The sequence below is a fragment of the Melampsora larici-populina genome (assembly GCF_000204055.1).
Source record: "Melampsora larici-populina 98AG31 unplaced genomic scaffold MELLAscaffold_36, whole genome shotgun sequence".
Taxonomy (NCBI): Eukaryota; Fungi; Basidiomycota; class Pucciniomycetes; order Pucciniales; family Melampsoraceae; genus Melampsora; species Melampsora laricis-populina.
Genome location: NW_006768800.1, coordinates 113,782 through 128,246, shown reverse-complemented (window position 1 = coordinate 128,246; position 14,465 = coordinate 113,782). Strand labels below are relative to the sequence as shown.

At 38.4% G+C, this 14,465-nt stretch overlaps 3 protein-coding genes across 3 annotated transcripts; all 3 read right to left on the bottom strand.

Annotated features, from left to right (window-relative positions):
- Nucleotides 1–2,863: 2,863 nt before the first annotated feature.
- Nucleotides 2,864–4,439, bottom strand: MELLADRAFT_44573 (uncharacterized protein; the record flags this gene model as incomplete). The annotated part of the gene is made up of 5 exons (XM_007413304.1): nucleotides 2,864–3,492; nucleotides 3,570–3,792; nucleotides 3,867–3,913; nucleotides 3,993–4,220; nucleotides 4,286–4,439. The coding sequence occupies 5 exons, from the start codon at nucleotides 4,428–4,430 to the stop codon at nucleotides 3,269–3,271; spliced, it is 867 nt and encodes a 288-aa protein (XP_007413366.1).
- A 4,729-nt stretch (nucleotides 4,440–9,168) lies between these two features.
- On the bottom strand, nucleotides 9,169–9,658 carry MELLADRAFT_109354 (uncharacterized protein; the record flags this gene model as incomplete). Its single annotated transcript, XM_007413303.1, has 2 exons — nucleotides 9,169–9,296; nucleotides 9,400–9,658. The coding sequence occupies 2 exons, from the start codon at nucleotides 9,656–9,658 to the stop codon at nucleotides 9,169–9,171; spliced, it is 387 nt and encodes a 128-aa protein (XP_007413365.1).
- A 1,494-nt stretch (nucleotides 9,659–11,152) lies between these two features.
- MELLADRAFT_90230 (uncharacterized protein) lies at nucleotides 11,153–12,799 on the bottom strand (the record flags this gene model as incomplete). The annotated part of the gene is made up of 4 exons (XM_007413302.1): nucleotides 11,153–11,920; nucleotides 12,015–12,292; nucleotides 12,359–12,389; nucleotides 12,455–12,799. 4 exons carry the CDS (start codon nucleotides 12,797–12,799, stop codon nucleotides 11,153–11,155), a joined length of 1,422 nt encoding a protein of 473 aa, XP_007413364.1.
- Between the last annotated feature and the right edge of the window lie 1,666 nt (nucleotides 12,800–14,465).

Here is a 14,465-nt window from a genome sequence, read left to right as displayed (position 1 = left end):
GCATGAACCCATTTGTCCAAATTCAGACATAAAATCCACATTACAAACTATCAAAAATATTGAACATAAGCATTTCAGTGCAAACACACTGTCATCTAGGTTATAACACAATACTCGTCTCCTTTTGATAACCAATGCATCCATCATATTTTACAAAATGAATCAGATGTATCAAAAGTCTCACAATGCCTTCTATGGCAGCAAAGACCTCCCTTTAACAAGAAAGCAATGGTTGTGTATACTCCAACTCATTTAAAGAAAAGGTTTGGTGAAACCCCAACAATCAGCAGGAAGGTAGAGATGCCAGCCAAATCCAACCTCTTGCTTATACATTGTTTGACGGTGTACACACTTATTTTTTGGGGGGATGCATCAAACAGACCTCAAAGGGCCTCTGAAACTGTGAATCCATTTTAAGGCTTTTCCTCCAATCCCTACATATTCCAAGCTCAACACTCCATTCACACACCTTGGTGCAATCCCCAACAGACAAATCAGATTCATGTACATATTGGGTATCTGGGTGTGCTCAGCTTGTTGTGACAATGTTGCCATCAGCCAAGACAGACAACCATTCTGTAATTCAGACCGGTTGTCCCTTTGGCTTCCTTGAGTGTGATGCAATGAGAATATGTCTTCCGCCTTGCTATCACTGTTCTTTGACCTTGATCAAGACCACTATGTTCCTATGCTAGGCAAATAGGATAACAACTTGACTTGTTGTGAACCTCCTCTCATTACACAACTTGCAGATTGATCCAATATGGGGTACATAACGTATGTGTTTTCAGCTTGGTTGAACAAGTTGAGGGAACCAAACATCTATTCCCATCATGTCACATTGTACTCAAGCTGTTCTCTACTTGCTGTCCCGGACCCCATTGATATGATAGTGGAGGGTCTGTTTTAAGCCTGTGCAGGAAGTGTATATTAGGATAATTTTCCTTTGAAAATCATTCAATGCTAAATGTATAATTGATTGGTTATTTAAAACACCTTGATTCATCAGAAGGTCATAAGCCCATTTCAAATCAAATCAGATTTGATATTCTCATCACAATGTAGAACCTTTTGAAGAATCAATGACTTTTCAACTATTTCAATAATATTTCATTTATCTCTAGTTTTTCTTTTTCTTAATGTCTTTTTGTTTCCTTAATATCAAGCTTCTGAATAATATTCGACTTCACTTTTTGTGTCTCTTTAATATCTTGTGTTATGTGTTTAATTTGAACTCAATGTGCCACACTGCCAGCATTAAAGGGGTTCCTCAATGGGAGAATTGGTCTTGGTGACCACATTCTCTTTCTGTTACTGTCAAACAACTTCACAAACATTTCCAGAGTAGCCATGGTGAAATATATAGTCAAGTTTTCCAGATGTGTGTCTCAATCCAAACAAAGTTATGCAATGTATCACATGTGATTTGCTTATCTATATGAGCAAGGAAATGAGCAATCTTGCATGTAGATGATAGCTAAGGATTTACTCAGATGTTTGCACATACATAACTATGCTTTGTAGCTCAAGTGTGCAGTGCAAGATGATTTGCTGAACTAGTGCACTCTCAATCACATCCCCATCAAGGAACCTCTTTAATGCTAGCAGTGCCAGCTCACACTCACACCCGGCACCTTTTTCGTCACCCAGGCCAGGGCCATGGTGTGGCGTGGTGTGGCCCCGTGTGGCCTTCCATTTAAACAACCTCAGATCTTTTTAGCTGCTACTCCCTGCTTAAGACAATCTTTAGGAGGGCTTGAACTGAATTTCATGCCCTGTGAAGGCCATGAACAGGTTGGGGTGAGTGCCATGGGTGGCCTAAGCCCTGGCCCTTGCCATGTGCCCTATCAGGGCGCCTTGTGGCTTTGTGGCACCAGGTGTGAGCGTGAGTGCCAGCTACTTAAGCAGGTACTGTACAATACAGTACCGTACCTAAATACTGCCCCATGATACTATGTAGTATATGTAGTACAGTATTATGGGGTGGACAAAAGTACTGTACTCTATGAAGATTTTCAGAGTACAGGGTACTCTGTATACAATACCTGTTCACAGGTTGAGTACCTTTAACTTTTGAGTATTTTAAAAAGAACTCCAGTATGGGTATCCTATACTGGTACAATACCTGCTGCTGTGTTGCTACCAGCATACAGTAATCCCTGTGGAAAAAATAGTGGTACAAGAACATCTCAACCCAACCTGATATTTAATAAAACCCATGGCAATGGCAACCCAATGGATTTTTGGATTTCTTAGGGCTAAAAACTCAAAATCAATTGGGTTGCCATGGGCTTTTTGGAACAATTTTTGAGGTTAGGTTGAGATCTTTGTGTACTGCTCAATGATTTCATTCAATGCATCAAATAATCAAAAAGGTTGATTGATTTATGGCGTTCAAACATGTGCAAGAAATTTGCAAAACCGATGTGCAAGATCCGTGCAAGAAATCTTGCACAGATCTTGCTTAATTAATTTTTTCACAACCCCCTGCTGTATGTATTTACCCTTTCTCATCAAGGGCAAGCTGAGTCCTCGAAGCAGGGAAGCCTAGGTTCACACATAACTTTCTTAAGTCTGCAAGTTTTGTGCAAGTTCTATGCAAGATGTTTAAAAGAACTTGCACAGAACTTTCTCGCAACTTGCAAATTTCTTGCGCATGTTTGAACACCATAAATACTGATTTAAGACATTTTCAATCACTTGTTGCTCTAAATATGATCAATTTTCCCACTGGATATATACTTTCTGTTGTCAATGTCACGCAGTGTTAACTGTGGGCTTCATGATAACATGAAAATCTTAATCAAGAATTTTGATCCAATGATTTATTAGTTTTCTTCAAAAACCTTGGTAAGAAAATTTTAACAGAATACGAAGACATCTATATAGATATAGAATTGCAATCAATCAAACAAACAAAAAACAATAATTGCTTAATATAGATAGAATAGAGAGAGAAAGAAAAAGTCAAAGGTTCAAAAGGAACAAAATCAATTGCGATTTAATAGGTTAGCAATGATGAATGATAAGAATAATGTAAAAGTAAAAAATTGAGATTGAATAGAATCAAACGAAGAAAATAAAAAAAAACGATACATGATGAGTAAAAGAATGAGTAATAAGAAATCAAAAAGTCAAACAAAAAAACAATTCATCAAGTTGTAAAGTTTTTTTCAGAAAAAAAAAGTATAATTCAAGCGAAAGAAAAAAGCAGAAAGAAATACAAGATGAGATGTAGAACCAAAAAAAATCAAACTTTAATATAAACTCAAAGCTCAGTAGCAGCACAAGAAAAGCCAGTTCGACCAATCGAATGAAACACTCCAATTGCTCTCCAATGTAACCAAATCGCCGCTACAATCGCCACATGCCAAAACTGGTGTGAATGAAACAAAGTATCAAACACCCAACCTGGTTTAATTCTTTCAGGCCAATTAGTTGCATAAAAGAAAAGTCCAGCTAAGTAAGAAAAGATAGATGGCATTGCAGGTTCTATTGAAACGCAAGCAAGCAAAAAATCAGTTTAAAAGAAATCGATTGGAAGTGAGAGGAATGGAAAAAAACTCAACTATAAAATTCAACGGTTTCTTGTAATCCATATAAGTATGCCATATGAGCTTGAGGAATTAAGGCAGAAGAAGCCATTGAAACGAAAAAGATGATTCGAATATATTTCGATTCAGGTCGATCGAAAAACGGTTGGAAAGGTAAAATCATTCCAATGATGCCCATTATGGTTGTAAATGTTATATAAAGATTTGCTAAGCCTGGTCTACAATAAAATCCATAATACTTTGGTTTGGTTGGATAGATAATCAAGTCAGTCAACGAAAACTGCTCTGGTTTATGATTAGGTAGAGATTTACCTCGCTTGAAGCTACTGAAGCAGCAATCAATCCGGAAATTCCTACATCTAAAGATTCAAAGAAAGATTCACCAATCAACTTTTGTCAGAGTTGATGAGTTTTCGTCAAATCTAAAAAGGCACTTACAATCTACACATGCTAATCTTCTGAAAGGACCAAGTGTACCACACCCAGCAAACAGATGCCAAGCAGTAGAACAAACAAGACATTTAATAGCACAAATCAAAAAGATGAACGAAATTAATCGGTCCCCGATACTCGAACTTAATGGATCCGTATGAGGAGTAGTAGGCCAAAGGAAGCACAACAAGTAAATCAATGACATGGTTCCTATAAGATGAGTATGAATGTTGACTAAAAGATAAGACAAGTATGAGTGTGATGTGACGTAGTAAATTGAATCTTAAGGGAAAACATACTAGTTTCGTTATGCCACTGTAGACCACTGAACAAGAGTTCTCTCCAACGATCCAAAGGAATAAAACGATAACCTGATAGAATATAACGATTATTTTTCCATTCTTCAGGTAACTCATGATAAGTTAACAGTCTAGAAGCGCCCATTTGTAAAGCGATTCGTAATCTATCAGTCTCAGTATCCACCCAATCTTTTAATCTTTCACCTTCTTCTCTAATAAAATCTTCACCACCTTGAATCACTAATTGAGCTTCTTGTTTATAAGCTAATAATCTATTCTTTAATGATGATTTAGTGGATAATAAAGATGAGATTCGATCTGATTCAGATTTAAAATAATCTTTTAAACTGTTTAGATTAGTTTGAGAATTTGAATCATTGGGTGTTGTAGGAAAAAACTGAAATCGAAATGGATTTGATAAGGCTGAAAGATCAGTTACATAAGAAATTGTACCATTGATAGAAGTAGAAAAAAGTGATAGTTGAGATAAAGCTTCTTGAGTTTTTTCTGCATGTAAAATAAGTGTTTGAAAAAGTTGATCTCCATCTGAGATACTTTCTACCATTATATCGAATTGAGATTTTAATGCTGATGAAGAGGATGGGATTTGAACTGAATTAGAATCTAAATTAGTTGACGTATCTGTCTTGAGTAAATCTGTTTTCAATTGATCAATATAAGCTGTAAGTTGATCTATAAAGCCTGTTAATGGAGTCGTCGCTGTTCTTTCAGTAGCTTTCTCGTCAGAAAGCAAAGGTTGTTGATCATCAGCTTCATCAGATGAAGAATCTTCGTCCGATGAATCGATGGGTGAGGTTGAGGAAGAGAATGAATAGGATGATAGTTGTTGTTGGTGTGGATCATTTTTCAAATGATTCGTGATAGATTCTAAACCTTGTTCGAGTTGTAATAGATGAGTTGATAAGAATTGCCGTAATGATAATAATGCGAATGGTAAACTAGGAGGTAAATCGAGTGATTCGATCGTTTTAGCTTGTTTTTGGAGTAATTGATTTGATGAATAAGATTCGGTTTGATTTGATTTAGTATGATGGTTTCGATGTATGATCTGATTTGAAGAAGTTGAAGTTGAAGTAGGTTGGAATGATGAACTACGAGCTCTATGAACGTTTTGCTGAGGTAAAGTCATGTTGATGATGAGGATATCTTGATGATGGATGGATGGATGGATGGATGGATTGATATGGATCTGATTGAATGCGTTGGTAAAAGGTAAAGAGAAGGAAACAGACTGAAGTGAAGTTCAAATTCTGGTCTAAACTGCAATCAGTTTTTTTAATTTCTTACTTTTGAATTCGATTTGAATTTCCTCCTTGAACTTCTCCTATTCTCGATTCTCGCCTGGTCAATGGATTAAAGTTCACCAAAGCATTACGTTTCATCTTGGAAACACCTTATCATCATCAGATTGCAATCACACATTCATGAATCATTTCATCCAAAACTTTGATCAACTTCTCTCCTTTGGGTAGTCAATTCGGAAAAGCTTGACCGATTTTGCCCGCAAAACTCGAGCAAATTGGCGGGGAATTGGTGACAAGCTTTTCCGGTTTGACTGTAATGTTCTCATTAGCAATACCATTCAAATTATTTCCATCCCCTTTAATTCCGAACTTGTGCTCAGCTTCTTGAACTCTTCGCCCCACCCTTAGATCTCTACCGTTCAGTAAAAATTTCCCCTGAGCCCATATGCCAAGCTCAATTGAGAGCTTTTGCCCTAATCCCCAATCCCTGCCAAACTAAAAGACAGCCACCCCATTGGTTGATGAATTCAATTTTGGTGAGGCAAACGGGTCCGGACTTGCAAACTTGTCCTGCGTGTGAAACTCCCGGTCCGCGCCAGAGTTTGGCAAGCAAAAGGCTTTGCAGATGCATACAAAATTTCAAGTTGTTCCATTTCTGGGGGTGTGCCTTCTCCACCGTAAAATAAAATTCCTGGTATCCCCAACCCCCTTGGTAGCCTCACGAGTCACCACCCCCTCCCTCCTGCAGGTTGTATAACGCCTGTTAAGGCTCATTACCAGTGAAAGTAGTGGTGACAGGTTACTGTAGTCTAATTTTACTCCAAACCCCTTGCAAGGTCACCCAATAGAAAAATATACATCGGTCATTTAGGGTACTCAAAGTAAGTAACATACTTTTCGCTGCATACTTTTTTTGGCGGGGAGACCGAGGCCAAAAGTATATTTTTTTCTTTTTCCCCGCCAAAAAAAAGTATGCACACAAAAGTATGTACGTGTGCATACTTACTTTGAGTACCCTAAATTGTCAAGAAATCCCTTGGAGGTGGTCCCACTGTCCAGCACAGTGGATATGTGACAATGTGATCTTGAACTTCCTGATGTGAGAAACTCAAACAATTTCAACAAGGTTTGATGGAATCAAGGCTTCACAATCCTTGAGCTTCCAATGCCTTGGCTCTCAAACCAGTCCAAGTTCTGTTGTATATAGTGCTCAATATCAAGATTGGCATAGTGCCAGATTGTGTTTTTAGCAGGCCTAAGTCAAATTTGAAAATAAAGATTCATTAATGTGAAATGGCTTGATTGATTCATCAATCACTTGCTCTATCAACCATTTGATCCATTGAAATGACTATCTATCAATCAGGATCTGGAAAGACTCTGTCCAAGGATTTGAGTCCGATGATACCTTGGATTTTTCAATCCAAGGCATCTTTGTTGGCTGTGATAATACCCTGATGTAGTTGATTGCCCTGGCCGGCCAGTGACCTGCTCTTGGGGGCTGTGATCTGATTTTTACCACCATTTAAAGCACCTTCCGGAGGATGGAAACTTATTTTCAGTTACAAAGACAACAACAGAGGACAGAAGACAATAACAGAGGATGGAAAATGTATTTGGAGTTGTGGAGACAATAATGAAGGACAGAGCACATATTCTGAGTTACAAAAACAACAACAGAGGACAGAAAACATATCTTGAGGTAAAAAATAACAACAGAGGACAGAAAACATATTTTGAGTTGTAAAAACAATAACAGAGGATGGAAAAACTATCTCAGGGTGGAGGACAGACAAAAGTATTTTGAGTTGCAAAAACAATAATGGAGGACTCTATGTCAAGCTGCAAGAAGGATAACAGAGTTTGGAATAACTATTTTGAGTCGCAAAGAGGATAACAGGATGGAAAAAATAATTCACATCTCCTTTCAAATCAATCACTCTGTCCTCTGTTATCCTTTCCACAACTTACAACAGTTTCTCCATACTCCATTATTGTTACTCCAAGTATGTCATCCACTATTGTTTTTGCAACTCAAAACAGTTTTCCTGTCCTCCAATATCCTTTTTGCAAGTTCAAATAGTTTTCTCATCCTCCAATAACCTTTTTGCGACTCAAAATAGTTTTCCTGCACTCCAATTACCTTTTTGCAACTCAAAATAGTTCTTCTGTCCTCTAATTACCTTTATGCAACTCAAAATAGTTTTTCTGTCCTCTAATTACCTTTTTTTGCAACTCAAAAAAGTTTTACCATCCTCCAATATCCTTCCTGCAACTCACATTAATTGTAGGCAGTTTTTTGAGTGCCTGCATATGTATTTACAAATGTAGGTGTTTTTTCCAGTGCCTACAATGCCAATTTTAGAGGCTGAAACCCAAATGCAGGTGCTTTTTTGTGGGAACACATGTGTAGGCGCTATTTTTGTGAGCATATGAAAGGTTGGAGTTTGGGCAACATTTAGAAAGATTCTAAACTATATATTTCTGGTAGGAAAATAGACAAGCAGTCTTGTGCAGGTCTATGAGTTTATGTGAATTCATCTCACTTTTGATGGCATCTCAATAACTCCTCAATAAATGGGTGATATCCATTTGATATCCAATTCAAACCCGCTCAAAACATCATCAAGTTGCCTGAACACACTGGCCTGCCAGTGACTTGTGATTGGGGGCTGTGACTTTGGCTTCTCTGATAAGGAGGTTGTTCAGATTCATCACAACTAATCAACAGTCAATCTTTCTCTTTTTCTACTTTACTAAATGTTGTGTGGTGCTAGGTTTGTCACATTTTTATAGCTCTTTGTAGCTGAGTGAGGCCTGTTTTTAACATGTACCTTTATCACCTGATTACCCCAGGTACTTTATCAAGTCAGCAAGACCACATACTCATTTGAAGAGCTATATCTCTTTCCAAGACTTCACATCTCTCATTTTTTTTGAGATTCAATCCTATGAAAAATTTCAAACTGTTTTGGATAGCCGCCAAAAATTCCTTGAGAGACAATGTGTCTGTAGAGCATTGCAGCTTATCAAATGTGCCATAGTGAGATGAAAATAAGGAAGGATCATATTTTATTCCATGGTCCTGATATATATATAGAGAAGCATTTGATTTAAAATAAGCTATCAGACAAAACCTTGGATCTGAGTATGAAGTATTGATAATGCCACAATGCCAAGGACAAGGTGTTGGCGGATATATATATACAAAGTAGGACAGTTATGCAAAAAAAATGTTAAAAATACGCCTATTGACATTATTGAAATACCGGGTAAGGGAAGGGGAAAAGTTATGGATATTGAGGATGATATTGAAAGTATTTCATTTCAAGAAACTACCTGGGAAGGGTCACAGGGAATAGTTTTTTTGGAAAGATTGATCTTGAATGAGCTGAAGAAAACTTAGGTTTACTACCAACCACTGGAATTGCGCTGAGGACAGCTCAACACTTTTAGCGCGGAAATGTTTGGCTAAACAAAATCTAGAGACCTTGGGATCTCTAGCAGTTTGAAAATCATACTGGGTCACCAGCCATTGCTTTTTGAAAGAGGATCAAAAGAACACAATTAGAGCTCACCTGCGCCACGAATCATCACGATCATTTCCAAATAACCTCTCTATGATGTGGGCCATTGATCACATGGCATGTGGACACCCCCGATGAGCGAATCATGTGGTCCATTTTTCGGTCCAACGTTGGGCTGGTCAGTCCAGTGGCTCGCACAAAGAGTTTTTTGATCTTTACCTGGGAAGTGAGGGATGCAGCGAGATCAAGTATGGGAAAATAAGTTTCACGTGAATCACATTTTTTGGGAGTATTTGTGTTTGTTGAATGACTTCAGACTTACATTTAATTCGGCAATATGTCTTTTGACCATTATATTTTGTGTCCTTAAAGTGTGTGTACCAAGCCTTGTTGACGCAATCAGCACCCATATCATTCTTGACAACCAAGCACAGGTCGCTGGCGTATTCCGAAACACTGTTGGTGTGGTAAGCTGTGCCATCATACTTGCAAACTGTGCAGGTGTCAGCCAAACTGACCGTAGCTAGAGATACCAATAAGATAATAAGACTGATCGATAGGTTTATCAAAATTCGAGACATGCTGAGGAAGATGTTTTTTGAGAAATGTATTCTGATAATCGATTGGAAGGAGTTGGATAAGCAGACCAAAGCAAAAGGTCAGAAAAGATGTGATTGATAGATGTTGGTGTTGGTAAAAGGGTCCGAAGACTTTGTAGAATTTCCACATCCTTCAAAGTTTTATTCATACTCGCCTTGGGCTACCGCAAGTTTAAATCATAATTTCATTTCTAAAATTTTCCGCGTTTTCAAGGGTTTTCAAGGGATGTTTTGACTTGCCTTGCTGATCATGATCAGCAGGACCCGTACAGCTTTGGCACAGTGTCTCAGACAGAATTATGGTGCGCGGAAAACGCGCTTGGTAGTGATGTATGATGGTTTGTCAATTGTGTCACTGCTTCCAAGTGCTCAGACACACTTTTCATTGCTTGATATGTCTATTCGGAAGTTTTTGACCATTTTATTCCATTTTTTGATGTATCTGATCTTTACATCTCTCTTTTCTGTGATAGGTTTCATCTAACCGGTTCTATCAAGACACATCAGTTGAAGATGAGAGCATTTAATGCAAGAGACGCGAGGTATCAACTGGCCACGCAGAGAGGTCTTTGTTAAACTTAAGCTTATGACTGAGGTCATGACATCCTTGCAATGTGGGCTTACAATGTAAAATGCTTCCATATATTCTTTCAACTACAACAAAAAGAAACGAAGCAAGATTCCCATCTGGAGATTTGATTACCACAAACCCCAGCAACACTTTGAAGACTTGAGACACGATCATAGCTGTACCCACTTGTTTTTAGTGGACGACCATAGCCAGCTCATCTGGCAACTTGGGGACAATGTTCCGAGCCTTACACTTTGGGAGACTGTCTGGAAAGTTTCACTGGGAGCATTTTGCAAAGCAGTGCTTTCAAATGAGCCGAGGAAGATGTAGGTTTACTCTGCTTTACCACTAAGCACTGCCAATGCGTGAGCTGATGACAGCTTAAAACAAATCCAGAGCGGAAACAACTGTTTGGCAAAACAAAATACAAAGGCCCTTGGATATCTAGCGATGGAATAGATCGTACACTGGGTCATTATTCAGTCCATCTCAAAAGAGGGTCTATAGAACATAGGTTATAAAGCTCGCCTGGGCCACAAATCACCACAATCTTTGCCAAATAACCTCATTTAAGATATGGGCAATCGGTTACATAGCATGTGGACACCGCCGATGAGTGAATCATGTGGTCCTCTTCTTGAGAGGAAAGTGCAATTTGAAAATAAATGCCACCCAAAAAAAGAATGTACTGACCAACTGCCCTAATTGTGTCCCAGCCTCCAAGGTTTGTCTCAGGTCAGTAAAAGACTGATATGTACTGTATCTCTCCGCGAACCTGGTCACCGCAACTTTCTTTAATTGGGTTTTGAACGCGTTGATTCCGAATCCCGCGGTGTCATCCGGCTCGAAATATACACACTATTTTACAGGTGAAATGTAGTACGATTTGACATGAAACGGTGTAGTTATACCCTCCAATACCTTTCCAATGTGTGACTAAATGTAACGGCCTTCTCGTCTATATACTTTGTCATGATCAAACTAACAATGATGACCGTTCCAATCCAAAAAGGTAACATAAGAAAGACTGATAAAGTATTAGAAACTCCTGAATGTCGAAAATTCCAAACTAGAGAAATCCCTCCACTAAGTAAGAGTGGAACATGAATTACATATAATGAAAAAGAGATTCTGCCCAAGAATTGAAGTGATCGAGTGGATAGAAGCTTTTTAGCACAAGACCATTGTGATATTGCAAAAACTGCAAGAGTGCTACCCATGAGCGTGTATAGTGCCTTCACTTGAGGTTCATCTTGACTGTATAACCTTGACATGACGCGGAACATTGCGGATGACCAGGCGGTAGATTTCATTTCGGTGGTTGGGTAACCTGGTATTGAACCAAAAAACAACCCAATCATCAAGGTGATGAAAATGGCCAACCGACCAAGGTAAACCAAAATCCTGTTGATTGGTGATCCGCGGCGTTCGGATTGCGAAATATGAAGCTCGGCCATGAAAATGCCTGAAATGAATGGCAAGATCGATAATTTTTTCATCAAGAGGTTCACGAGTGCTAATGCAAGCGCTAGGATCACTCGAAATCGACGTTTTAAACTTGAAGTTGCCAGCAAAAACAAATAAATGTACATCGATCCTCGTAATTCTTCAGGCATCGTCCACAGCACAGCGTCATATTCAGATTTAGTTCGCTCTTCATACCATATAGCCACCTGCGCATTTTAGAGGTCAGTCAATCAGATGGAGTTTCTCCTTATGATTATGGTCCATGATTATAGGTCATCAAGTAGGATCCTTTTGACTCACCATGCTTTTCAAAGCTTCTAAAGTTTGCTCGCGCCAGTTGGAGGTTATCCAACGTGGCACAGTGTCTTTCGTCCAGGAGCTACACACTTCCTTGGCTCGTGCCATGTCAAAACCTCCACCCAATAAAATGATATGCGAGATCATAACTGCCGTCACCGGAGGAGGTAATAACCTGAATATCCGTCGTAAGCAAGCCGATGCCAATGAACTGTGGACAGATTCCACCTTTTGAGGTCTCTTGCTAAGCCGATAGAGAGGCCGATAAGACAGCACATAACCTGATTTTGAACAAAAACATGCCCAAGTCAGGAATTTGAGAGGAGGTGATTGTTTAGATCACATACCTGACAAAACAAAAAAAACCTGCACCAAGAACTGTTAAAAATTTCATTAGGTTAGTACAATTGTGAGGCGAACAGGGAGAGAAGCAAGATCCTGACGTCAGAAGATATGGCTGCTCGTAAGATAGGCCACTGCCAAAAATGTACGGTTCCATCGGGGTCTTTGAGAGCCACTGTAGCTTCAAGGTTGAAAGCAGCGATGGAATGATGAATCATAACTAAGAAAGCTGCGAGGCCTCGCAGGCCATTTGCCCAAGTTTGTGTAGCTTCATTTGATGCACCAGACACAGTCTCTTGTGAATTGTTCCCTTCTTGATCGTGTTTTATTTCTACCAACGGGCGTCCTTCCAAGTTTAAAAGTTCATATCCAGACGTGCTTTTAGTCTTGAAGCTCAAACTAGTCAATCTTGTTAAGACCTTTTGGATATGGCTAATTTTTATCATGATGAAGGTTGGATTGATAGATAGTGGTGTGAGCGAGGAAGGCAACCTCTATGTTGAAACCAAGGAAGAATTTTTGAGCCAGGTTAGGGAGTGAGAAAAATTGGTGCGAGTTAATTTGACAACCGGGAATAATCGTCCCCAGAGTCGCTGGTGCTTGTCTTTCTTCACAATACATCAAAGTATCCCAGGTGCCGGGGGCGGGAGCAGCCGGGAGCGCACTATTCAAATAAAACTGGTATTTTGAAATAAGCTCATAAACTCAACGTCCCTTGCTGCTTCTCGCACGCTTCGAGCAGAATCAAAATACCAAGCAAGTGACTTACACAGATTCATTACTCAGAAGTCAGAGTGAGGTTTTGCAGAAGACATTCTTGCAATCCGTCTAGAGGATTCCCTACCACAGGTTTTTATACGGACTGACGGGAAAAAGTCTGCACTGATCTCTTGCAAGGGGAAGTTGATGCCTTCTTGCCAAAAATGTGTTTCAAAGAATAAATCAATCAGCAGCAAATCATCATAAAACCTACATTTGGACTACAATAGGTGTCAATGCTTTTGGTCTTTGGTCAGATGATTTTATTCCGTCATGGCAAACAATGGCACCAAAAGACTTTCACATATTTGAGAAATTTCTTGCTTCTGATCATGGTCCCTTTGCGCAATTTTTAAAGTAGCAAAAGTGCCGCCTGCAGAGAGAGAATGGACCAACTGGTCCAATACCAACAGATCATGAGGGGCCCTACTGAAAACGTACGGCTAATTTTGAGAATGATTGATTTTTGTTTTCTTGAAAAGCACATCACTGTGCAAAACTTGATTTTCTTCTTAACCTAGTTTCATCTCTCTAATTTTGAAAATACAAAAAAATCAAAACCTGTGAAGAAATGTTTTTAGTTAGTTTTGATCACTTCATGAGCAACATTATAAATAACTTATGAAAAAAAAGAAATCATCCATTCTTAAATCAGCTATAATCAAATACATACGAATTTGATAGATCAAACTTAAACTTATTATAAGTCCCTCATTAGATTTCTTATAATACAAACACCATTTTTTAGTCTTTAACAGAGTTGCAAAGATCATATATCTGAACTTTCAAGAAACCAGAATTTGCCAATTTCATCTGTATCTTTCTTTTGAAAGATTTGAATCACAAACTCTAATCCTTCAAAACAACTTATACATTTCAATTCATGAACATGAAAACCAACTTCAAATCTCAAGTCAAAAAATTAACACCAATCAATTGAGATTTAAATGATCATTGTAACTAAATCAATGACAAACTCTATAAATTATTTCTATGTTTTTCTATTATATATACATAAAAAAACATACAATCTCTTCTTCACAGCCCTCACTTCTTCACAGCCCTATCTCTTCCCCTCTTTTCCAAACACACAATCAAACCCCCCAACCAACCAACCCCAACTTAGAAACGAAGAAACCCCTCCTTTGCAAAGTTTTTTTTTTGCTTTTCATATTTCAACTTTTTCTCTTTGTATTATTAAAAAAATAAATTAAATCAAAAATATTTAAAGCAAAAAAAAACAAACCAACCAAAAACATTAAAACATTACAACAAAACATTCAAAGAACCAACAAAAATAAAATCCAAAAAACACTCCCTCTTTTCCTCGACAGAAATCCAAACCAATGTAAT